This window comes from Vulpes lagopus, chromosome 10, assembly GCF_018345385.1.
Source record: "Vulpes lagopus strain Blue_001 chromosome 10, ASM1834538v1, whole genome shotgun sequence".
In the NCBI taxonomy this organism is placed as follows: Eukaryota; Metazoa; Chordata; class Mammalia; order Carnivora; family Canidae; genus Vulpes; species Vulpes lagopus.
The window spans coordinates 100,321,973-100,348,474 of record NC_054833.1 but is presented as its reverse complement, the minus strand read 5'-3'; the positions used below and the strand labels follow the sequence as shown (position 1 = coordinate 100,348,474).

At 44.4% G+C, this 26,502-nt stretch overlaps 1 protein-coding gene across 1 annotated transcript in view; it reads right to left on the bottom strand.

Moving 5' to 3' along the window:
- ADAMTS18 (ADAM metallopeptidase with thrombospondin type 1 motif 18) overlaps positions 1 to 25,470 on the bottom strand; it is a 135,054-nt gene extending 109,584 nt beyond the window's left edge. The window contains exons 1-3 of the mRNA XM_041772137.1: positions 25,073 to 25,470; positions 24,886 to 24,967; positions 21,673 to 21,989 (exon numbers count right to left, since the gene is read on the bottom strand). Coding sequence (XP_041628071.1) covers positions 21,673 to 21,989; positions 24,886 to 24,967; positions 25,073 to 25,162 — 489 coding nt within the window. The 5' untranslated portion in view covers positions 25,163 to 25,470. The remainder of the gene's footprint in view (positions 1 to 21,672; positions 21,990 to 24,885; positions 24,968 to 25,072) is intronic.
- Positions 25,471 to 26,502: the final 1,032 nt, after the last annotated feature.

Below are 26,502 nucleotides of genomic sequence, written 5' to 3'. Positions count from 1 at the left end.
AACAGGAAAGAATTTAAAGACTTACAAAGGAGATAAACCATATTCATGTATCAAAAAATCCTATTATAAAGATTAACCCATAAATGCGATGAAATCCAAGTAAATATCTCAGTAGCACTTTGGTAGGAATTAGCAAACTGATCCTAAAATGCATATGAAAAGGTATACCCAGTATAGCCAAGACAATTTGAATTACAAAAATGACTTCTACTACTTGCTATCAATACCCATGACAAAGCTATTAGTAATTAATAAAGTGTGGTATTAGAACAAAGACAATTTTTAAAGTGGAAAAAAACAGACAAATCAGGAACAGACCAACACATATACCATCACCTGTTTCATGACAAAGATAATACGGCAATGCAGTGTGTTTAAAAGAATCATCTTTGAAATAAATGGTGAAATAAATGGTGAAATAAATGGTCCATTGGATAGTCACTTGGAGAAAAAAGTTACCTTGACTAACTCTTCACATCATTCACAAAAATGCATTCCAGGTAGATTGTAGGCTACACATGAAGGTACATAAATCAATAAAGCTTCTAGAATTCTACACAGAAAAAATATCTTTATGATCTTGGGTATAGGAAAAGGTTTTGACATAGGATGCCAAAGACTGATGAACTGGGAGACATTAAAGTGTCCAGTAAACATGTGGAAAATCCCTCAACCTCTTTAGCCATTAGGGGAATGCAAAAACCTCAGTAGTAGACTATGTACACTCCATATTTGTTAAAAAGAAGATAAAAAATTCCAAGTGTTGGCAAAGATGAGGAACAAGTGAAACTGCTTGTAAAAATGTAGATTGGTTAGAAGTACTTTGAAAACAAATTGGGAGAACCAATTTTCACATTCCTTATGACCCAGACTCTACTTCTAGAAACCTACAGAGATGAGTACACCTTTGAAACGAAAGACCTGCAAAAACATCCACAGTAGCATTATCTGGAACTGCCCAAAGCCAAGAACAGTCAAATGTCCATCAACAATAGAAGGGATAATATGCAGCTCTTTATGCAATGGGATGCTTTAAAACAATAAAAATGGGGATCCCTGGGTGGCGCAGCGGTTTGGCGCCTGCCTTTGGCCCAGGGCGCGATCCTGGAGACCCGGGATCGAATCCCACGTCAGGCTCCCGGTGCATGGAGCCTGCTTCTCCCTCCGCCTGTGTCTCTGCCTCTCTCTCTCTCTCTGTGACTATCATAAATAAAAAAAAAATAAAAAAAAAACAATAAAAATGAATCGACCATAGCTATGTTCAAACATGCTATTGAACAGAGGCAGCTGGTCAACTAAGAGTGTTCTGTGGATTGCACTGATGCAAAGTTCAAAAACAGGCAAAACTAATCTTTAGTGATTGAAGCCATGATAATGGTTACGTTTGGGAGTAAGGCATTTAAGAACTGAGAGGAAGCACAAGCAGGAGATGGTCTAAATTTGGATCTATTCCGCGGTGACACAAATGTGGCCACTTTGTAAAAAATAAATGAGCTCTCTATACTCATTCCTCCTGCATCTTTCTATATTTATGCTATTTCGATTAATTTTTAAAAATATTTTATTTATTTATTCATGAGAGACACAGAGAGAGAGGCAGAGACACAGGCAGAGGGAGAAGGAGGCTCCCTGTGGGTAGCCCAATGCGGGACTCGATCCCAGAATGCCGGGATCATGACCTGAGCCAAAGGCAGATGCTCAACCACTGAGCCACTCAGGTGCCCCTTGACTGATTTTTTTTTTTTTTAAGCAGAAATTGCAACACTCTTGAAAGGAGAAGGGTGGTATGCAAGACTTCAGAAGCACCCTGGGAACTGGGTGGCCATGTGTTAGTTAGAAACTCTGGACCAGGGATCCCTGGGTGGCGCAGCGGTTTGGCGCCTGCCTTTGGCCCAGGGCGCGATCCTGGAGACCCGGGATCGAATCCCACATTGGGCTCCCGGTGCATGGAGCCTGCTTCTCCCTCTGCCTGTGTTTCTGCCTCTCTCTATCTCTCTGTGACTATCATAAATAAATAAAAATTAAAAAAAAATTAGAAACTCTGGACCAAAGCTCCATTGGTTGCCTGTAGCCCCGTCCTACTGAAGCAGACACTGAAGAAAGCAGAGATAAGAAACTATGTTAGAGTCAAAAGTAGCATTTAACGGGGGACTGGCTTATTCCACAGAGAGTAACAAAAAACCGTTGACCTAAGCTGATATGACAGGATAAATAGTCCCACAGACATTCCGCTCTCAGTAGCTGACTCAACAGAGGAGGTTGACAGATTTACAATGGGGAGCTGAATCCTCAGATCAAAAACCATGTGCTCTGTTTGGGGCTTGACGACCCACGGTATACACTGAAACCCTTAAATCAACAGGTTATGGCATTTATGGTGAAGCACTCTGACAGGCCTGCTTCGTCAAACAAGCCTTGTCTTGAATCTGGGCTCAGCTAAATGCTGGTCTATCAGAGGCAGGCATTTGCTAACATGGGAGGAAAAATGCTCCATTTCTGTTCAAATACTTAATGGAAATCTTTCTTGTGCTTTTGGGATAAAGGGGAAAAAAAAAAACAGCACAAAGGTATAGAGATGTACATAAGCTTTAAGACCTACCAGTACTAGAAAAGATTTATTCATTCAATGACTCTGGGGCTCCTGGTAACGTCACCACAGTCCAGTTCTCAGTGTTTGTCTGGGTTGGCTCTCAGTGGCTCACACAATACAACTTTTTTGAGGGACGACTGCACAGACCACATTGCACATCCATTAAATATGGGTGCCCTACGACACTATCTCCTAAGTCACCTTCACTACAAGCCATAGCTTGTAACATGAGCACACACACCTCCACACATTTTATGACGTGGCTCAGTAAACACAAATGTACACACCCACACTGCAAAATTCACAAAATACTTTTCCTAGATGATAATCTGTCATTGTCTAGACTCCTTTATTTTATGCTTCCATATTTTCCTTCTTACCGATGCTCATTGCGACTAAGCTGATTCATGACCCCCTGATCAGTTGGAACCCCAAGTCTGAAGAGGACATCTTTTATAAGGAAGTAGAGTTTGTTTTTCAAATGTGGGAATCAGGCTTTTTTTTTCTTAATTTCATAGATTCTCAAAATTTGATGAACATAAGAATTACTCGAATGCAGATTCTGGGGCACCTGTGTGGCTCAGTCGGTGGGATGCCTGACTCTTGGTTTTGGCTCACAGGTCATGATCTCATGGTTTTGAGGTCGAGCCCTGCCTGGGGCTCTGAACCAGCATGGAGTCTGCTTGAGGCTCTCTTCTTCTTCCTCTGCCCCTCCCCCTGCTCATGCATTCTCCCTCTCTTTCTCAATAAATAAATAAATAAATAAATAAATAAATAAATAAATAAATAAATAAAATCTTTTTTTTTTTTAAGTCCAGATTCCACGGGTCTCAGTCCCAGAGATTATGAGAGTTGAAATGGGTCCTAAGCATCTGAACTTCTATCAAGCACTCCAAACGATGCCTCTGCAAGTAGACACAGAATGGTAGTTTGATAAATGCTTCTCTAATCCCATCTTTTCATTTCCAGAGGAAACTGAGGCCCAGATATGTACCAGGTTACAAAGTAGCTTGTAAGAGCTTCGGGACTAGAACCAAACCTCCAGAGTCCCAGACTACCTCAGCAGGTAGTCAACGACCTTGCCCCCTGTTCTAACCTCTGTTGAGAAAATGCACAATAAAGCTGACCCTTTATTGGAAGACTAATAATGTCAAGTGGCCCTATGCAGAAATTAGCTAGAACCAAACCCAGGACTGAATATACTTAACTGACAACTCTGTCTAATCAACCCTTCTTTTTTTTTTTAATTTTTTTATTTATTTATGATAGGCACACAGTGAGAGAGAGAGAGAGAGGCAGAGACACAGGCAGAGGGAGAAGCAGGCTCCATGCACCGGGAGCCCGATGTGGGATTTGATCCCGGGTCTCCAGGATAGCGCCCTGGGCCAAAGGCAGGCGCTAAACCGCTGCGCCACCCAGGGATCCCCTAATCAACCCTTCTAATCAATATGGCAACCCAATGTGCTCAGTACAGTGAATCTTTCCAAAACCTTCCTTTTTATCCTCAAGCCTCAGAGTGGGGGCAGGAATATAACATTCTGGCCTTTCAGATACTCCCTGTTTAGCCAGCTGTTTTACAAGACCTTCACATCATTTTAAACTAGTTCATTTTTTCCAGCTGAAACCCTGATTTTCCTGTAAAGTGCCAATGAGGCGTAAATACCTACTGCCTACCTATTTTAGGTGATGAACTGAAGGGAGCTTATGGCAGCAATGATTTACTGTGATGGTAGGTGCTCCTTGAATATTTGAGCCTCCTAGAGCATACTGGCCATCCCCCCCACCCCCCACCCTAAGGCATTCACATTCGCTGCCTTTCCTTGCAGGGTGCTCTTCCCCAGCATAGCCACACCAGGGCTCCTCTCCATCCTGGGGTCTTTGCACAACTGTCAGTTTACCAGTGAGACCTTTCCTGAGCATCCAACAGGGAACAACAAAAGCCCCCTCCCCAGCCTTCCCTCACTAGCAGGTGTGCCTTACCCCTCCACCCACCGCAGAGCACTTTGACCTTCTGACATACTTTATATTCACTTGTTTGTATGTCTATTGTCTCTCCAAGGCATTGTGATCTGAAGAATATAAGACCACAACCTTAAGAGGTCGGTGATCTTATCCGTATGTCACTGGCGAGGAAAAGGAGAAACACAGAGAGTTTAAGGTTGCTCTGAGTTTGTCAAGCACAGGTGTCATGGTTCACAAGGGAAGCAGGAGGATGCTAACATCCTTCTTTATTACTGCTAGGCTAGAGGCCTCCTGGATACGTCCTGGCTGGCACTCAGTACACACTTGATAAGTGAGGAAATTCTCTTGAAAAAGCAATATTATTTCATTATGTTAATATATAATGTGGAGATGCATATTTGTATATGTATATTTCCATTTATATATTTCAAGAGAGAATGTGAATGAGTGAGTGCCAGGTGCTATGACAGACGCTTGAAATACAATGATGAGGGAAAAAAAATCTTAAAGGCAGGGTTCACATCCTTGTGACACTTGTCTAGTGTAGGAGACAAGCATTATTGAAATAATCACATTATTACACAGGAAAGCACAACTGGAGCACAGTAGGAGAAAAAGAGATGCAAACCCGACTGTGCCCAAGGATGGCAAAAAGACTCTGTGAGGCCTAAGTTTATGTGTCAAGTTGACTGGGCCCAAATATTTGGTTAAACAGTACTCTGAGTGTGTCTTTCTGGGTGTTTCTTATTGAGATTCACACTGAATCAGCAGACTGAATAAAGCAGGTTTCCCTCCTCAGTGGGGGTGGGCATTACCCATTTACTAATGTCCTGAACAGAACAAAAATGTGGAGGAAATCGTCCTCAAGCTGGGACATTGGTCTTTTTCTGCCTTCAGACTCAGACTGGGACTATATCAGCTCTCTTGGCTCTCCAGCTTGCCAACTGCAGGTCTTGAGACTTCTCAGCTTTTCATAATATAATATGTAAGTCATTCCCATACACATATTTATATCTATCACATAAGTAAATTTGTACATATAAATTTATGTGTGTATAAATATAAACATACATATGTATATATAAATATATACATTATGTTTTTATTAATCATAAATATAATATCTAATATAATATTGATATATAGTAATACTACATATGTATAATATATAGAATTCACACACACCTGGCTCTGTTTCTCCAGAGAACCCTAACACAGCCCCATGCATGCCCAGTCTACCACCAAAAATGGAGAAGGGAAGGTGCTCCCCTGAAAGCATGCACTGCCATTTCCCTGGACTTAGAAAGTCTCCCTCCTTTCTGTAGAATAAAAGCCACCTGCTCCTCATTTCAAGTGTTCCTGAGAAAACTCTCCTCCACTCTTCTGGCCTAAGGAAGGCAGGGCTCAGCAAGAGATTGTCTTGCTGAAACCACAGTCAGGCAGCTCTACCTGGCCGACGGGGAAGGGCATGGAGACATCCATCCACCTATTGGTTGATTTCTCCTGTCTGTGGAGTTGCCAGCTTCAGTTAGCACAGCCACCAGCCAGGAAAATTTGCTCAGGTATCACCATTTGAGCAAAAATATAATAAGATAACTAAATTTTCTGATACATTAAATGTGATCCTAAGCCAGATATAATATATTTTTGACTATTCATTGATCTGCGTTATTTTTGCCACTGAACCCTTCCATTAGAGAGGGAAATTTATAATATAGTGTGACATTACCTCTTAATTTCCTGACCTGACCATGGATTTTCTTAAACTCTATTTTGCTCTGGTTTCTACATATGTTAATTAGCAGAACTGTAAAGGTTATTATGAAAATCCAAAAAAATGAGACCTAATAAAGAGGCTTCCACTTAAAAAAAAAAAAAGCAGAGGTTATTAAACTAGCAAGTCTTGATCAAATATAATTAGAAGAAAATCCATGGGTAAATTTTTATTTAACATGTGTAAATTAAAAAATGTTTCAAAACCTAATACCTCCAGTTATCTTCAACATTTCACTTTTTTTTACATCTGATTTCCACCATCAAATTGTCTATGGAACTGTATAGTGGCAAAGTGCCTCTAAACCCAAACATCAACCTGTCCACAACTGAAGAGTATTCAAAAGAAAACTAAAGACACTGTGGGAGTATTATTTGGAAGATATGCTATGTTAGCAAATTAGATAAAAAGAGAATCTTTCTTTTCTGCCCATTTACTTTCACTATACAAGTCCCAGGACTTCCAGATAGGAGAAGGCTAGAACTATCCTGTCCAGTATGGGTGAAGTCGTGAGCACTTGGAATGTGGCTGGTCTGAACCAAATGTGCAGTAATTGCAAAGTGCACACTGGATTTGGAAGACTTGCGTGTAAAATAAAAGCAAACTATGTCATTTTTTTTTATTACATTTTGAAAGAACATTTTCAATATTTTAGATTAACAAAATCTACCAATACGAATTTTGCCTCTTCCTTTTTAATTTAGAAAAAAATAAGACTACTAGAAAAATTTAAATGACATATGTTGGTTTGTATTACATTCTACTGGACAGCACTGTGCCACAGCAAAGAGGAGATGGAATTCCATACATCACAAAAAAGAAACAGAGCATGGGGGAGGGAGAATAAAAACACACTTCTGTTGTCATTATTTAAAAATAAAAACCCACTGCTTACTAAAATTAGACTCATTAAAATAAATATCTTCAAAGACGCAAATGAACTGCATATGAACATTGGGCAATGTAATCCATCAATAAGCATTCTTGGTTCACAACATTCCCCCACATGTCATCGTCCAAACAAATCAAAGAAATCAATTAAAAGTGGTTATGGAGTGTGAAGTCATCCTCTAAGCCAACCATGGAGAGCGGTCTCTCTCCAACTGCTCACTGACAGGCATAGAACGTACTCACTTGTATTTGTTGTGTTAAATCCATCTGCAGTTATTGTTGGCAGACATGGAGAGGTGTGTAATAACAAGAGAACTGACAAAGTAGTGAATCAAGAAGACAGATAATCCATCCAAGATGCGCTGTCAAGAACAAATATTGACAATGGTATATGCTGTCACACTCCGTGCAGTGGGCTCTGTACCCACTAAATGTCCGTTCACAAAGCGCAGGCAAGGTGTCACTGCATTTATTTGTTGGCCAATGTATGCTGAATGCCCTTGCTGCCTGCTTGCCTGCTTGCCTGCTTCCTCTTTGAGACTAGGAGGTTCTTTGCAGAAACTACCCAGGACTTCTACGTTCCTATCACAGTTAGGACTTTCACTTCAAAGTGACGGAAACCTAAGTTAAACCAGACTAACAAGAAAAGGGGATATGTTTCATGCAAATGAAAAGCCTGAAGTACTTTAATGTCCAGTATCAAGACTGGGATGACAATTCTCAGGGGATATAAAGGTGGCTGGCAACTCGGGACTTACGTTTTTTCCTTTTTGCTACCCCTAGATGTCCCAGGATTTTATTTCATTGGCTCTGGTCCTGTTGTATGTGAATCCCTACCAATCACTGTAGTCAAGGACGTCTGGGATTCCGACTGGTCTCCTACATGGAGAACGTAGGTCCGCAGGGAAAACTGCAACATTTTTTACCAAAAGACTAGGGCAAAAGATGCTGGGCAGACAAGAAATTATAGGTGACCACTACTCTGAATCCCCATATCTAACCTGCATATAAAGAGACCTATTGATGAGTTTCTACAGTGAATGAACGTATGCATGGATGCACAAGAAAAATCCAATTCATGATGCATGCCAAACAGAAATGATGTATTTCTAAATTACAGGATATTAATTACATACCTTCATATAACAAATATTTATTGAGTGCCTACTATTTGCCAGGGTCTATTCTTGCCACTGGAGACACAGCTATGAACAGCAGAGATGAAGTCCAGCCCCCATCAAGCTGCTATTCAAGTGCAGAGGGCGGTACTTGCAAATTCACAAAGTGTTGATCACACGAGTGATAAGTAAGAAGAAAAGAAAGCAAGGTAAGGCAATGAGGGCGTGACAGGTGCAGGGAAGAACTTTCTGCAATGATGACATTTACAGAGAACTGAAATGCACAGGACATGAAGAGAGGATCCAGGTGAATACTGGGGGTTGGCGGGGGGGGGGGGGGATGATCATCCAAAGAGCAAAGTCAATGGAATAGGGGCAGTGGGGGACTTGAAAGGTGTAAGAGTCCAGAAGGGCTGGGGGGTGGGTGGGAAGTATATGATGGTATAAAAGACAGGAAATTCAATCAAAGGAGCCCAATCACATACGGCCTTGCCTGTCATGGTCAGGAATTTGGATTATAAACTAGGAGTAATGGAAAGCCATTAGCTGCCAGGGAAAAAAAGATGAAATAACTTGGCAGCTGTGAGAAGCATAGATTATAAGGACACAAGAGGGGAAGGAGAACCATCAGACTGGAAGCTGTTACAAGAATCCAGGTGAGAGAGGAGAGTGCCATGTATCACAGTGGTAGCAGGAGGGGGATAACGAGTGGTCAGAATTGGGTATATTTTCAAAATACCCAATTCAACTGACTGTGAGCAATGAAATGTACAAGGGGGGGAGGTGTATATGATCACCTACTATTTATGCATTTTCATTTAACCTGCTTTCCCACCATATTAAAAACCAGTCATTCAACACTTGTGTTCTCATAGTGCCTTAAACGAGACATTATAAAGTTAATTTTGTTGCACTGTCCTTCTGTGTTTTTATCACTGTCACCATCATTCTCCACTTTCACACTGGACTATCTTGGAAATTAGGAACCATATTTTTATATTTCCACAGTCTATCACACTATAAAGCACATAATAGGCTGGAAATAAATGCTTTGGATTAGAAGGATGGGTGGGTGGAGGGTTGGATGGGTGTAGAGATGGGTGGGTGGTAGGCAGGAAGGAAGGAACAGAGGGAATAGAAATGTCAAGCAATTAGCCAGGCGTACAAACGCCCCAGATGACCTTAACTTTGCTAACCTATTACATTTATAAAGAAGTTGGGTAATTTAAAGGATGTTGCTATTATACAGGTACCAGGTACCAATATACCACATCCTCCCAAAAGATGGTCTAGTCAAGGAAGTGATGAAGGAGACAGGTTCAACAATCAGGTCAGCTGATGAGTCTATGCATATGAAAGAATTAGCTCCCTTCTCCTGCACCCCAATTAAAACAGAGCTCCTTGCCTCTTCAGGTACTGTGAACTTCCAGTATGCCCAACTAATACAGTAGATAGAAAAATCCGTATACCTTGTCAAGATTCTCAGGCTTGAGCATACGTTCATAAAAACCCAGAGAACATTCTCGATCTCATTCCAGAGCTGCCCATTGTTCCCACTGTTATAGATCCACAGGACAGAGAGGATGTTTAACTTTTCCATAAGGTTGGCAGCAGACCCGGAAATGGAATCCACATCTCTAATCTATATCCACATGGAGAGATTCCCTCCCTCATAAGAATGCAAGGGTAAATTTTATTATAAACATATCTCTGTTTCTTCAGAGATCCATTTATTTTCAGCAGTCTGGGTTGGCATGCTGTGCAATTCAAAAGCAAATACACATCCTTAAAAAGATTTCCAGACAGTTTTTTTTGCTGCCTTCCAATCCACCCCGGTCCCCAGGCACCAGTCATACACAGTCTTCCTAGGTATGTGTCTCAAAAGTAAAAATCATTATTGAATCATCACGGTCACTGAAATTATTTTAATGACAACAGCAAGTATACTCTGGAAAAAAAAACATGCTTACATAAATGCATTTTATTAAAGAAGCCAGCTTGTGATTGGGTGCTATCAGTGATTCTCAGCTGGTGACAAACATACCCCCAGCTACACTTGGCCATATCTGGAAACATTTTGTCCTAACTGTGGGGCGCTCCTGGAATCTGCTGGGCATGGTCAAGCATCCTTGAATGCACAGGACAGTTCTCACAAGCATCTATCCATGTGAGTAGTGCCCTGCTAAGAAACCTGGTGCTAAATTGTACAATAATTTCTGAAGCAGTCTTCAATAGGGAATATCTACGGATACTTGCTGTTTCTCCTTGAAGCCACGGACGGTCTCGCGTGCTCCATGAGGAAGCATGAGCGGTTGGTGGAAGATATAAGAGGACCATGATTCTGGAAACAGAAGGGACTTACTATGTGACCCACCTGCTGCAGGTCAGCACTCTAGAAATTTTCCGTGTTAGGTTTTTATTGCGGCATTACAAATCACCAGATATTTAACAGCTTAAAAATAATACCCATTTGTTAGCTCGCCGTTCTGCAAGTGAGAAGTCTGGGCCCAGTGTGACTAGGTTCTCGGCTCTGGGTTTCCCAAGGCCTCAGTCAGGGTGTCAGCCAGGGCTGCATTCCTCGCTGGACGCTCTGGGAAAGAATCCACTTCTAAGTTCATTCAGGTTGTTTGCAGAATTCAGCTCCCTCCAGCTGTAGGACTGAGGTCCCCGTTTCTTGGGGCTGCCAGCTAGAGGCCACTCTAGGCTGCTAGGGGCCACCTGTGCTTGATATCCAAAGCCAGCAACGGAGACGCTCATATGTCCAATCCCTCTAGCTATGAGCCTCTTGACTTTTCCTGATTCTGTATGATCATAGGACTATCAGGTTGGACCTACCTGGAAAATCTCCCTATCTTAAGGTCAACTTATTTGAAGCCTTGACAACATCTCCAAAATTCTCTTCCCAGCAGTACATGCATAATGACTGGATAACTGGAGAGCCATGTCTGGACACCAAGAGCTACAGTTTGTACATGGCACCATCAATGTCACTTCCCTCTCAAAGCAGTCCATCAATAGGGCTTCCCTCCACCCCCAACTCCACTTTACAGGTAAGGAAACTAGATTCCCAGAGAGGCGATAATTTCCCAAAGCTGAGTGAGGAATAGATGGGAACTCTCTGTATTATTTTCACAACTTCTTGGGAGGCTAAAAGTATTTCAAAATAAAAGGTCTTCAAAAAGAGTAATTTCGCAGAGATCTCGTAACAATTAAAAACCACGGAAAAAAAAAAAAAAACAAACCACGGGCTTCTAAAATCTCATGCATTTTAACATGCCAACCTGCCCTCTTAAACTATTGCACAGGCATTTCTAAGGTGACAGCACCTCTGAAGCCGCTGGCATTTATCTGGACCAGGGATTCTCAATTTTGACTGTGCATTAGAACCAGCTGGGGAGCCACTAAAAACTACACATGCCAGGGCTCCATCCCCAGATACTCAGCTTCAATTGGTCTGGGGCAGGATCTGGGCATACATGCTTTTTAAAGCTCTCTATGCTAAGAATTACTGATTTAGACATGATTTAATCATTATTACATAGGCAGGAATAAACAGAAATTAGTATTTGCTTTACACACAAAAAGAGTCCTTTTAAAAAGCATGGAATTCATTTTGCTTCAATGCATCTTACTGAAAAACAGTGGCTATAAAGCCCTGAGATAAGACTAAGATATAGGAAAGTATAGGAAACACATGTGTATATAAGATATACGTGTGTGTGTGTGTGTGTATGAAGAGCAAGAGCGCATTTAAGTAGAAATTTCTCTCCACCACATTTCTGTGTTGCCTGAAACAGCTCTACACTAAATAAAGGTAGGGGATCAATTATGTTCATCATTATCAACAGAGAAATTAATCCTGGGTAACCATTTGTCTCCTGGAAGTGGCAAAGTACCATATGAAAGGGAGATGAGGAATCATAAAACCACAGAATGAACCCACAGACGCTACAAAGCAGTCTGCTGTCAGAGAACTCGGGAAATCCCTGGAGAGATAATCTCCTTTTACTAGATCATGCCCATCTCTTTTAAGTGCCTTCTCTCAAATAAGGGTAGCCGACTTCCAGTAAATTAGTGGTGTGCGTTATATAATTTATATTAGGAAGCATGCCCCCTTGACTCATACTGGTAATAAGGGCAGACAAAATATTCCGGACTCAGTGGCATGAATAAGCAATCAAAAGAATTCAGCTGCAAATGAAATCCTTCGATACATCAAAGGCATCCCTTCAGGAGAGGTGAGCATGCCATCCAGATAGAACACTCTCACCAGACTTGTATTATGGTATTTGAGCAGAGTCTGCCCTGTAATTGGATAGAGAAACCATGGGAACAGGCTTTCATGGAAATAACTTGATATAACTGAAAGGGACGTCCTGGGTTTGTGGACAGAGCTGGGTGGGAAGCCCAGGCAAATTGTTTTGGTCATTGGGCAGTGCTTAGTGGGCAGTGCTCCCTGGGCCTCATTACGTTTGGACTTTAGGAATTAATCAGTACCACTTTCTCTTAAATTGTTTATTGTCGATGGTGGGAAATCATGCAATTTTACCAGCACATCTACTCCACTGGAGAGAACCATTCTCCCAAGTGACTTCCTTAGGCTCACGGAAAACAAAGGTGAAATGAGTTCACAGTAACTCTGCATGATTTACCACCACAGTAAGAGCCAGTGATGCTGGGTGGCTAATGTTTATATCAGCAAGGAAATTTCTGGCTAGAGCTGATGTCTAGTATGTGTTTGGCGCCTCAGCTTTTCATGAAGTGGGTCTCTTGGTGTCTCTTTCTCTCTTGTGGAATATAGAATTGCATGCAACTAAGAAGAGATATATATGCATGTTCTCTTCAGCAATAGCAAAAAACTGGAAACAAATATATTAACCAGAAGGAATGATTAAATATGTAGCGGTTAAAAGAATAAGATAGATGTACATGTACTGATAAGCAGGAAAGCCAAGATATACATTATTTTCAAGCACTCCCCCTTCCCATCAAACAAAATGCTTCAGGTATTGACTAATACCATCTATGTACGTTTGAAATGTCCACACATGCATGCACATGTATGTGTGCACACATTGCACACACACACACACACACACAGATGTAATAAACTCTAGCTTCAAAAGGAGCTTCAAAGCAATAACTGGAATCGCTGGCTTGCTGTGCCTCATCCCTGACTTCCTTCCATGCATTAATTCATTTATCAATACTTAAGTGAAGACATAATTTGGTCTTGTTCAGATATACATATGAATTGAGTGTGGTCTCTGAGGATCTGAGGCTTACAGAGAGCAAATAAAGTCCAGGGCTCCATACACTTATTCTCATATAGAATATAGGTTGTGTATGTATGTGTGTATATACTATATATATATATATATATATAATATATATAGGATATAGGTTATAACTGTGGTGTCACTGCTGAGTTAAGGCACATGAGACACAGGCACCTAAGGAAATGTTGGATTCCCCTTGGAACTCAGAAGGTCCTCCATGCAGAAGGAAAACCAGCAAGGTCAAAAAGCTGAGTCAGAGAAAGACAACAGTGATGATGTCACTGGGTACCTTGGATCCAGCCTTGCTCAAAGCTAGCCATCCTAAGACAAGGAAGGAGGGAGGGGTGGAGGTGGGAAGCATGAATTAGAATTATCTCAGAGCCAAGAAATATATTTTCTTATGCCTCACCTAGTTTGAGATGGAGTTCTACTTGCCAGTGAAACTTCTAGGGCATACAAACAAGAACAATCTGCACTAAGCCACCTGCCTGACCCTTTTAGTATACGTATTGGCTGATGTGAGTTAGAGCACAGACAGTAACACTTATATGTCATGATGCATTCCATAAAGCAAAAAATAATTGTCCCAAAGAGGTTTCAGCAATCCCGTTTCCCCTGAGAAGATTCTTTGTGGATACGTTTAGGACACTGATTCAGTCAACAGTGCCCCCTGGGTTGGGATCACCTGTGAATTTTTTTTCTGAATCCCCAAATGGATACCTAAGCTCTACCTAGGACCCATGGAATTCTCTGAGGGAGAGCCTAAGTGTAGGATGCTGGGGGTTTGTTTTTGACCTGTCTAGGTCTTTCAGCATTTCAGCATGGAGGAAAAAATGCCACTTTAGACCTTGAATAAGCACAAGCTCACTGGCAGTTACAGGTTATGAAGGGCTTGGTCTGTGTCTTAGCTGAATTCTCCTTTCCACAGCCAGTTTTAATAACTCAGGAAGTGCTCAATAAATAGAAACTATTAAATTATCTTGGCTAAAAATTTCCCACCTGTGGGTGGTAAGGAGGGTTGGCATTAGCCAGCTTTGGAAGCTCTGTTATGGAAGGAGGCTTGCAATAATGATGATTATTCCTCTCTCGTTACCACTACCAACATTATTACTATGTGCTTAGACTCTGTTTTAAGGATTGCATGTAGACTATTTTTCTTCCAGTTCACCATTCATAAGCCCTGTTATCCTCAGCTTACCAATGAAGAAATTAAACAGAGAGGATCAGTAATTTGATCTGAGTTGTGCAGTTAGTAGAGTCCAGAACTGGGACTTCCAAGTCTGAGCTCAAAGCCAGTACACTACATTGCTGTACTGTGCGTGCACCAATCCAAACCTTTATGTGTTTGTTGATCCTTCCTCTTTGATTCTTTATCTTTCTCTCATTTCCTTTCTTCATGGTAGATAATGCAGTGGTTACATTCCCCCACAGAATCTCCAAACAGCCTAGCAGGATGTTACCACCACCCAGGTGCCCTTTCCCTGTTCTGATAAGCTTGATGAAGCTCCAGAATTGGAGCCATTTCCTTCCCAGAACCCTTCCCAGTCCAAAGTCAAGAGCAGTCAAAGGACAGAGCACCCAGTGCATGTTGGGCTAAGCACTCCTCATGCATCGCCATAGTCTTCCAGAGAGAGGAAGAGTTATCATCCATATCACAGATGAGAAAACAAGTGTAGAGCCATGCAGAAAGCACAGTACTCACAATGCTGGAACCCCAGGGTGTGAGCTCCTCCAGTGGCCACCTTCTAACAGGCAGGGAGTGCAGGGGAGGGTCAGCTCTCCGCCCTCCCATGTAAGCCTTGGGATCCTGCTCTCTGGCAAGAATCTTGGCTATGTTTTCAAAAAAGAGATTGGCTGGCATTCTGCTTAAAGTATTGCTACAAGCAAATAATTGTCTTCACAAATCACCTCTGAAGAGTGGCCAAAAAAACAAAAACAAAAACAAAAACAAAAAACGTTTTTACCCTTGATGAATCAATAACCTAAGAAAACATCTCTGGTTTGGGTCAGCCTGTATCCAAAACTTAGCAATACAGCCCAGTCTAATCCTTAATTTCACATGATCCTCTCAAGGATCTGTAAAGTTACAAGGGGGTGTATGTAATTCAGCAAACCCCTGCCTGGCTAACGAGGCCCCACAAAGCACGAGAGCCCAGTCTCTTTCTGCCTGTCTGGACTAAGGTCATTTAACTTCAACCCTTTTATGAATGGAAACCAGCTTTCTAAAGGCTGCTGGGCAGGCAGTGGCCAGCAGCAGACAACTCAATGGCTGAGCCTTCTGAGTCATAAAATACTTCTGAAAAGGAGAGATCAAAGCTTCCCTACCGCCTATTGAAACCCAACTGTTTCCAAAGCTCCTCGCAGGGACCCAGGCTCTCCAGAGGATGGGTCCCCACAGTCACGGTCTAAAGAGGCCACCACTAAGAAAGACATGAGGACACTGGGGCAGCCAGCCATGCAGGAGAAACACCACTTATGGTTTAATTGTTGGGGACAAAGAAAAAAGAAACGAAAGAAAAACTAAAAGGCAAAATTAGGTTGGTGTGTCAGGAAGGGAGGCTGGAGGGATCTCCTGCAGCCTTGATCATGGCAGTTTCCACTGAGGCCCTGACACAGTGCTGAGGCTGGGGCCTGATCAGAGAAGACAGAAGATGCCCTCAGAGCACTCCTCCACTCTTGCCCACTGGGCGTTTGCTGAGGTTATTCATCAAAGGTAAAGGACCAAGTACCCTTAGTACAGATCTGGGCAGGAAAGCAAGACGGTGGCAGTTTCTGCATGCTTGGTCGCTTGCTCTTCACATTGTGAATGGAGCTTGGTGTCAGAGTTTATTAAGCAAGGGGTGCATTTCCCTGACTGGAGCACCTGGTAATTAGGTTTATCAGGTCCCAATAAAGTCCAGTTAATCGTAGATCTAGCAATTGCTCTTTTACGGTTTATGCAGAAACCTGGACAAGTTGTTGATGAAAGCATGCCTTAAAGAGGGGGGAGTAGTCCAATTAGTATACAATTCCACCTCTTGGAGCTTCACAATACACATTAGCATATTAAAAGGTGTGAAATGTGTCACACAGAAGACTCTGTCTAATTGCATGTAAACCTCACGTTTTCCTCACTCTATGGGAATATATGGCCATGAAACCACTTATATGGTCATGAAATCCTTTTATCCCTGGAGCATCTCTCACTAGTTAGAAATCAATACAGAACTATTTTTTGGGGGGAATCATTGCTTTGATTTTCCTGTCACTACCAGACTGTAAAGAGACACTACCTGGGAAAAAAAAAAAAAGTTTCCATGACCAAAGTTATGAAAGTTCTAGGTTTAAACAAAGGTCTTTAATGTAGGGCATTTCTAAGTTGTTAACATGCTAGTGTGCATGGTAAAGCTCTGAGAGGTAGCCTTAGCACTAAGCTTGACTATGCTTCCTCCCATTTTTAAAACTCTACTCCATGAACTTTTTCTATAAACTCGATTATGGCATCCAACTTGTTTGCAACTTTATCCACTGTGCCCTGAATGGAAGCTCATCAATAGTTGTTGAACAAAGTAGTTACTCAATGTGTCTTTCCAGTCAGCTCTTAAAACAGGACATTTCCATTAAGTTTCAGAAATGGGGTCAAACCAATAGCATTTTCTTCCAGCAGTAATTATTAACACAATTTGTGTGTATGTTCATTGTCTCGATCCAATGGTTCTCCAACGTTAGTATGCGTTAGGAACCATTTGGAGAATTAAAAACACATTCCTGACCTTAGCCTCTTTGACCTTCTGCTGTGGGTTAAGAAATTCACATTTTCAACACCTCAGGCAAAGTTAAGGCAGCTGATCCAGCACTCTGAAAAACACTGTCCTAATAAAAAAGAGCTCTAGGGTGAAAGATTTTTGAGCAGAAAGGCCTTTTGGATCTCCCAGTCTGTAGGAAGATAGACACAAGTTCGTTCTATCCTCTCAGAAGACAGAATTAAGAAATACAGGTGAAAGTCATGAGAAGGTAGGTTGTAGTTCAACATCAAGAAGAGTCTCCCAACAACGGCGAGGGCTTCCTGGAGGTCATCCCATTCTCCTCACTGTGGTAGCCAAGGAGAGGCTGGATAAGGTAGAAGGGATGGCAGATGGTGATTAGATTAATTGTGACGCCAAGATTCTGCAACAAAGGCTGCAAACCTAGATACCTTCCCATAGTGCAAGGCAGTCAGATGTAGGGGCAGTGGTGAGCTGGAGGGCACGTGCTCCTGTGTAAAGGCATTCAAAGATTTTAAAAATAATCCTGCCTGGACATCACGGTGGGCAGGACTCACTCAGGCAAGTTTGCATCTTCTGTTTTTTTCCATTATCCTAAGTAAATAACTACCTGCTCAACTCCTGAATAAACTGAGCCCTGTCAGTTGTGGGGAAGGGAGTGTATTTTAAGAAAATATTTCAAGCACAGTTTAATTCTGAATTATTGAGGAAAATTCTCTGCAGGAGAAATCCTCACTGGATGCATACATATACAGATAGGCATGCATGTACCTACGCATATATTTTACTATTATAGTCCTTCCATGCTTTCTCATTCTCTCCTGGGGCTTCCTTGGCAATCAGGATCATAGTTAGTTTTCGCCTTGGTACTCTATTATTGAATGGTGACCTACTGTCCTTTTACACACTGCATGCTTTCCAGGAGGTTGCTGCATTATAGAATGCCCTAAAGGCATTCTGATGCCAGCCATCCACCTCCACTGTTGCAGAAAACCTGATGTAGAGACTTCAAGTGGAAGAGGCTCTACCTATCAGTCCCTTTCACCTCCTGTCAGCTTCTGTATCAAGGCAAGAAGAGTTGCTTGTCTCCTCTGAGTCATCTCTCCACAAAGCATTTAGAGGTCTGTCCCTCTCCTGAACTCTTAAAATCATTCACTGTTCTGAATCTGTCACAGTAGTTGTTAATTAACTTTAGCAAAGGTATGAACCCTTTGTTTGGCCAAAGAAGCAGGCGATTTCAATGTGTTCCAGGTGGCTAGAAGGATGAAGAAATGTTCCTCCCGCCATGATTATTGCTCTCCATCACCATCTCTCAATGTTCCTCGTGAAGTGTCCCCTGCCTAAGCTCACATGATTTCACAGTGTTCACTACTGCTATTTGCTAGTGTTTCACAAGCAGATCAATGCATTGTTGGAGATTCAGAGCCATAATAAGAGAGATACTAAGCCAGCAAAGCAGTGTTTTTGCTCAGAACTCTTTTTTTTTTTTCTATTTACAGAGAAAAAGAAAAAACACCACGCCGTAGGCTGGAAACATTTATACTATCTGTCCATACGATATGGATAGATCACAAAAGAGAATATACAAATGGCCCATCCGCATAAGAATTAGAACTCAACTTCAGCAACCATTAAGACAACACAAACTAAACCCATATAACATGGTACCACGTCACGCGCATCGATTCAGTAGCTAAAATGGAAAACACAGACAATAGTAAGTGTTGGTGAGGATGTGGAGTGACTGGAACTCCCATACACTCTGATGGCAGTGCAATTAGTACAACCAGGACCAACAACTCAAAAGAATGTGTCCATCTGCTCACGAAGAGGCATATATAAGAATGCTCAGCAGTACTCCACGACAGCCCACAGCAGGGACAACTTAAATGCCCATCAACAATTAAATGGAAAGATTGTGAAATAGGAAGGAATACTGTATAATTTTACTTATGTAAAATAAGTTTAAAAAAAGGCAAAGTTAAGCTAAATTAGAAGTTAGGATAGTGATTACCTCTGGAGGCAAGTGACTGGGGAGGGGACACAGCTGGGCCTTTTGGGGCACTGGTAATGTTTCATCTTGCTGGTGGTTACACGGGTGTAAACATTGTGTAAATTCATTAGGCTGTACTCTATGGTTTTTGTATTTTTCTGTATATACTTTTGCACTTTTCTGTATACATTATACTTCAACACAAGGTTACATAAAGTATTCAGAGTGGCATCCAGTTTCTCAGTTTCTCAGTTGTGTTTCTATTCTCTTGCATGTTTTTTTCTTTCTTTTTTTTTTTTAAATTGAGTGTGGGTGTATGTGCTTATGTTTCACAGTTGTTTGGCAGGGTCATGGAGAGGTGGGTAATGCAACGAGGACAAGCGTGATTCTCACTCTACCCCATAGCAAGTGGATCTGGCCAGGGTCAACAAATTAGAGTCAGATGCCTAGAGTGGCACTGGCCTGAGAAATCATTTTACATGATTCAGGAGAGGAAATTGAGACCTAGAGAAGTAAAGTTATTTAACTAAGTACGTGCAGCTGGTTTGTTGAGCAGTGGAGACAGAATTCGAATTTCATGATTCCAATTCACCTCAGCCTCATACACAGGCAGACATGATTGTCAATTCTTTCACATCCATCCCAATTTTTACATCACAATGGAAAATTTTTAATTTCCTATCTGTTTAGTGATCATTTGCTCCCTATAAATCTCCTCCTTAGAGAAATAACCAGATATCTATTAATAGGAGACAACTAATCAGATTTCCTATCATTCACAGAGATTGGAATTCCAAGAGAGCTAAATACGAGGTGGCTAACTACATTTTGCTGGAACTAGAATAGCTATAGGGCAATGATTCTCCGCCAGGAACTGCTAAGGCATTTTCCTTGGAAGAAGTCATTTAATCCCCACAGCCCTGTGATGTAAACCCTCTTGTTATTCCATTTCAGAGATAAAGACACTAAGACACATAGCAGTTAGTACTTTGCCCAAGGTCCTACCAGTGAGTGCTGGTGGACAGTCTACTCTTAACCACTATGTTATGTGTAATGGGATAGTTTAAGCTGCTATGGTGAGATGCCTAACCTCCTGAAAATGTTAGGATACTGGAACAGATAGGAGAGGGGGAAATATGGAGAATGCTCAGAAATGAGAAGACTCATCACATTCAAGCCAAACAAGAAATCCCAGGATTCGTGTGTGTGCGCGCGCACGCGCAATCATGTTAGAATATATAGGTCATTAGTAAGTCTTATTGATCATTTAAATAGATCAAGCTTAGTTGGAAATGGTTAAATCCTCGCTTTGCTCTATGCTTCAAAGAGTATACCAAAGAGTATCAAAATTCCGCGATGAGAGGTGTTTGCTGAAGTTCAGGCCACGATGTGAAAAAGAAGTTAAATAATAAAGTTTTGACTAGCGAAGGACATGGGGGTTTTCATTCACCAGCACCTACTTCAACCCCTCTTGCTCTGTGTCCTGCTGTGCTGTGTGCATTACTAACTACATCCTCAAACGGGCTTTCTCACACTTTCTTCTTCCAGCCATTCCAGAGCACGACCATGATGCGTCTCAACAGACACAGACTCTGATGTCAGTTCAAGACACTTCTCAATTGCAATGTGAACCCAGAACCCATTTACTGCCTCACAGATTTGATTGAATCCTGAAACAAGTATCCTTTACTCCAATATCCTTGGCCTAGAGCTCAACTGCTGAGGATTACACAGAGAGGAAATAACACTTGTCCCAGATACTTTAAGTGCTCTGCATCCCTGGATTCAATCCTGCCAGCCCTCAAGCACCCCATACCACATTCTAAAAGGATGTCTTATGTGAGCAGGACAAGAAAAGATTAGTTAAAAGAAAACAAAAGGCCTCCCTTCTACAGTGAAGGTTGGGCTTCGTGGGGCTGCTGAACAGAACTTTGCATTGAAATACAGTTTTCCCATTTCAAAGCAATGTAGAGGCATGCGGCTTGTTAGATTTATATAATGCCTGGGTCTCCCAAGACTTTACAAAGCGAATGGCATCCATCAAATTAATTTCCTTGGGGATCGTCTCAAACATGGAGAATAAAGAGGCCCAGACCATTAAACATCAAAAGAATGTTCTAAATGGTAATTAAAGTTCTATTATATTTTCTTTTTCTGGGAGCAGATTAGATTAATTCAATTGAGAATATTATAAGTATCAAAGCTGACAGTGTGAATGTGTCGAGTTGGCTGGAAGAACACTTAATATTGCAGACATCTGTTCATTCAAGTTACACAAAACACCCGAAAAGAGGGAGTCGACCCAGAGGGTGGGGTACTTACCAAGCCAGCACAGGTAGACACAGCGACGGAGGAGGAGCTGTCATTTCTGATAAATCCCTGATAGAAACATCGCTGCACTGTGGGTTCCCGAGTCTCTGAAGCACCATCTTTTCCAAGTACCTGGACAATAAAGTGACTGCTCAAAATCGCCGAGGGCTTAAGTTCTAAGTGTAGCTCCTGTCCAAATGCTGAAAATCGGTAATGCAGGGAGCTGCTGGCACTCTGCGCCGACCGCTTTTTCCTGCCGTTGTGCAAAATGTCGTGTGAAATATATGACCCGCCCGAGTCCACTTCTACCGGCGTGACAAAGACGTAATCTGCAACGGGAAAGGTTTAGCTGTCAGCACCCAGAACTCACAGTGCCGAAGGGTCACTTTTCCAATGGGCTGGCAAAGCGCAGCGTACAGCTCGCAGGTGTCTTTGTTCCTATCGCCACGCACCTAGATTAACAGCAATTCAGAGCAGCTCATGAAGGGAATGCTGTGGCCTTTGCAATGCGCGCCGTGACAGTAATTCCTACCAAAACTAAAAGTCAAGCACAATCTTCATGAATCTCAAGAATGTTTGTGGAAAATGCCACAACTTTCTCTCATGGTCTGGAGGGAGACAGATGGACTTAGTATGTGAGTCAGAGCCATCCATACATAAAAAGTGATTTTTGGAGACAAAATATCTGCAAAACCACAAGAGTAGAGAAAAGAACAGTTTTTTTTTTTTTTTTTTCCTCGAGGAGATTAATATCTTCGTGCTTCAACTGAATTGGGAGCATTTGGGGAGGCCGAGTTTAAATTTCAAATGATAACACAATGCTGAGTAACTCGAGATGACATCCCAGATAAGGAGCAAGTACCAGCGGTTTCATATTTCCGATATTAAGTATATATGATAATAAAACCCCAGCACTCGTAGCGCTCTGAACATTTTACTCTGAGCTTTCACAGGGACAATCCCCTTTCATTGTAAACATAAAATATAGTGGATGCATAAAAATGTCTCAAAATTGTCAGAACTTTCCTATAGAGTCTGATGTTTAAAATTGCTCAGACATGTTGGTGGGGGAGTGTCAGTCAGGGGACACCTGGAAAGGCATGTTTAAAAATACTTTCCCCACTGCTCTCTAGAGCAGCACTAATTGCTGCTTGTTCTCAAGAGGAGGAGCTTAAAAAAAAAAAAAAAACACAACTATTTGCTGCTGGAAAATTGAAGCCGGCACACTGTTTTCTATCACAAAATGTTGAAACTGAAAAGTATCATCAAAAAATGATCTGGAGTATGCCTTCCGCGTGTTCAAACACACTCTGCGTTTCCACTTTCTAGGCACAGAATGGGAAACTAATTTGGAAAGTGTTAGGAAGATTCCGAATAACTAAGAGGCATGTTTGAGTCACTTGGGTCCTTGGTTACTGGAGGAGGAAAAGAAAGAGGAATTTCCCTTTTTCCCAAAATAGTCAACAACCAAATAAGAAAAGCCCAGGAATGAACAGAAGCCCTGTAGCTCACAGGGATCAATGACTGAGATTCTAATTGAGCCTACGTTTGGGGAAAAAAAAATATCCCATCAGGATAATTTTCAACTGCTTTCTTCAGTATGAACCATCTGTGACTCTTACTGCTTGAGCAACTTCCATTCTCACAGTGTACTTTATGTCTCGCTTCTCCCATTTTCTGACTCCTTTAACTAGAATACTACTAACTGACACACATCGTAAAAAAAACAACTGGAAAACTTCTTCTCCTCTCTTAACCTTAAAAAAAAAATGAGCAGGCCACACACTATTTCTCTTTTAAAAATCTGTTGCTTTACAGGTATGCGACTCTTGGTTAAATGCAACTCTTTCTTAGCCAAAAACCACCGCCTTCCTCCCCATACAAAAACCTAAGTGGGAAAACCCTGCCCGCACGTGCTCCAGTCTCTGCAAGATGTTCCGTATACCTCCTAGTCCAAACCCACCTGAAGCTCTGCCTGCTTCTACTTAGGAGGCCATGGGATAGCCTTATCCAGCCGGCCTTCCAGGCAATCAGCCCACAAAGCCCCCATGCAGTGAGCTCCGTGACGGTAATTCCTACAAAAACTAAAAGTCAAGCCCCAGAAACAGCTACTGGTTTGTTTCCAAGCAGAGAATGAGCAGGTGGATGGTAATATTCCAGTCCTCACCAGAAAGCGAGGCAGTCAGAGCCGCCGGTAGAGAGTGATCTAACCAGTCAGCTCAGGGGCTCACCAAGGATGAGACCCTTACAGGTGGCGGCTGCAACAGAGGGAACTATATGCGAACGGAACAATGGGGGGTTGTTTTAAAAACTGCAGCCAGCCTCCCTGATTGGAGAAAAAGTGAATTCCTCAAGAGTTAATTCCTAGCTTTCTCCTGTCCCCTCGCTCACCCACATGTTCCCAGTCCTTCCTCCATGACCCTGCCATTGCCCAACACCCCCCCCCCAACCGCCCTAATAGGAGATAACCCTGCAAGGCTTAAAAATTCTAGGATCTGAGTTAGATGTCAAGGTCCTGCTAGACGCCTGGATCAGCTGTTCTCCTGAAGCTGGTGGGACAATGGCAACAAGGATTTTCCATTGGGCGCCCCAAGAAGTTAGTATGTGATAGAGGTGCAGGGTGTTCTGGAGATTTGCAGCTGGGAACCTCAGAAGATATAAAGGTCCCAGAGATCTCAAGCTACCTGCTTTCTTCTATACAGTTTCGGGGAATCCCTGACACAAGGGCAGGGGACAAGGGAAGGAAGATGAGGAGCACGAGCGGACAGGAGAGTGAGAAGGAAAGACGGGGGGAGGGGGAGGGCCCACCAAGAATTAGTTTCCCAGAGGAGGAAAGGAACCAGGGAGGTGCCCTTTGATATCAGCCACCTCGTCCACTTCCTAATTTCTCACCGCAGTGAGGATTTTTTCTTAAAAAAAAAAGAAAAAAAAAACAAGCCATCTGTGAACGAAGGAAAGTGCTGTTTTCTCATTTATGGGACTTACAGCTTGAGGCATTGATTCTTTTGGTAAGTTCAGAGAGTCCTTGCCACATCCCCAGCAGCCACCCGCCGACGCGAGCTCTTCCCGGGACGCGCGCACACCTGCCGGGTGGGGTGGGGTGGGGTGGGGGTGGGGGTGGGGGTGCAGCGCGCCCCCCTACTCTTCTGTCTCTGGGGCGGGGGGGTGGTGGGGAAGGGGCGAGCGCCCGGGAAGGCCCTTCTGGGGTGGGGAGCCGATACGCACCGACGTTCAGGCCGCCGCGGCTGCTGTCACCGGCTACGGCTGCGGCGACCGAGGCGCAGCAGAGGCAGCACAGCTGGAGCGCCTGCAAGACAAGGGCGGACCCGCGTGAGCCGCGCGGGGCCGGCGCCGGGCGCCCCCCACCCCCGCCCCCCGCCCCCGCCCCCCGCGCGCCCCGGCGGGCACCTGCCTTGGCCACGCGCCGCAGCCCCGCGGGAGCCCCGGGCCGGCCCGAGCGGGCGGCGGGGAGCGCGCACGCGAGCAGGAGGGCGCACTCCATGGTCAGGTGCGGGCGCGGCGGCTGCGGGCGGCCGGACGCGGCGGGCGGAGCGCTCGGGCGGCGGCGCGCATTCTCCCCGCCGGCCCGGCGCGCGGCGCTCCAGGTGCGGCGCCAGGTGGGAGCCGCCGCCGCTCGCCTCCCCGCGGCCGCCCGCGCGCTCCCCGCCGCGGCGCCCGCCCCCCGGGCCTCGCGGGGCTCCCGCGCTCCGAGCGCCGACGGCCGGGGGCTGTGTCCGTGTCCGTGTCGGCGCCCGCCGCCCGCCCGCGCGTCTGTCTGTCCGCGGGAGCGTCTGAGGCTCCCGGGGCGAGCAGCGCCAGCTGACTCCCCAGCGCGCCGCGCCGAGCGCCCGCCTCCCACCTCCACGCACGGTGATTGGCGACCAGCGGCTCCGGGCCCGTCCGAGCCCCCGGGCTGGTGCAAGGGCGTGGGATCCCCGCTCCCGCTCGGCGGGGGGAGGCGGGGCGGGAGGGCGCGGGCGGGCGGGGAGCGCCCCGGGTCGGGCTCGGCGCACGCAGTCCCCGCGCTCGGCGGGCAGGGGGCGGGGCGGGGGCGGGCGCAGGTACTCGCCGCCGCACAGCGCTCGGGCCGGGCCGGGCCGGGGTGCCCAGCCTTGGGGCGCTCCCGAGCGCCAGGTGCGACCCCCTCCCCGCTGAGCTCCTTTACCTCAGGCCCTGTCATGGCAAGGCGAGGGAGCAATCAACCCCTCGACGGAGACTGGGACAGTGGGCCCGGCCCGGCTGCAGAGAGCCCAGCTACACCCCAGGAACCCAGTAGCCGCCCCCCCCCCCGCGCCCCGGGACCGCCAGCCGTGTGGCTGCCTGCAGGCCAAGGCGCGCTGGTGGCGGTGGCCTCGCGGCTGCCGGGCTCTCCCCCCCCTGGGACCACGCCTCCACCTCCTCAAGACCGAGTCCCGGCCCCGAGCACCGCAACCCACAGCTCGGCCGCAGCCGCAAACAGCGCTGCGGTCACGGTGGACAGTGGGCGTGCGCCTCACCTGCCGCGCGTGCCTCTTCGTGGACTCAATACATTTAACTCGATCTTTGCATCCCTGCTGTTGGCAGGGGCGAACGAAATACAGTCTCCAAGGCCAGGGGGGAAGACTCTCGGCGGATAACTCAGCGCTAGAACCCAAATAATCCCAAGCACCACAAGGGAACAGAAGCGGCTCCTAACTTAGAGTACAGCTGCATCGACTTTGGCTGCGGCGGGGATGAGTGTGTATGTCAGGTGTCTCTTCAGAGCTGACATTTCCCATAAGACCAAAGAGGGTGTGCTGGTGGTACAAGGGAAGGCGGGTGGCCACCTAAGTGAAGGTCTTCTTGCAGAAAAAGTGCTGGCCC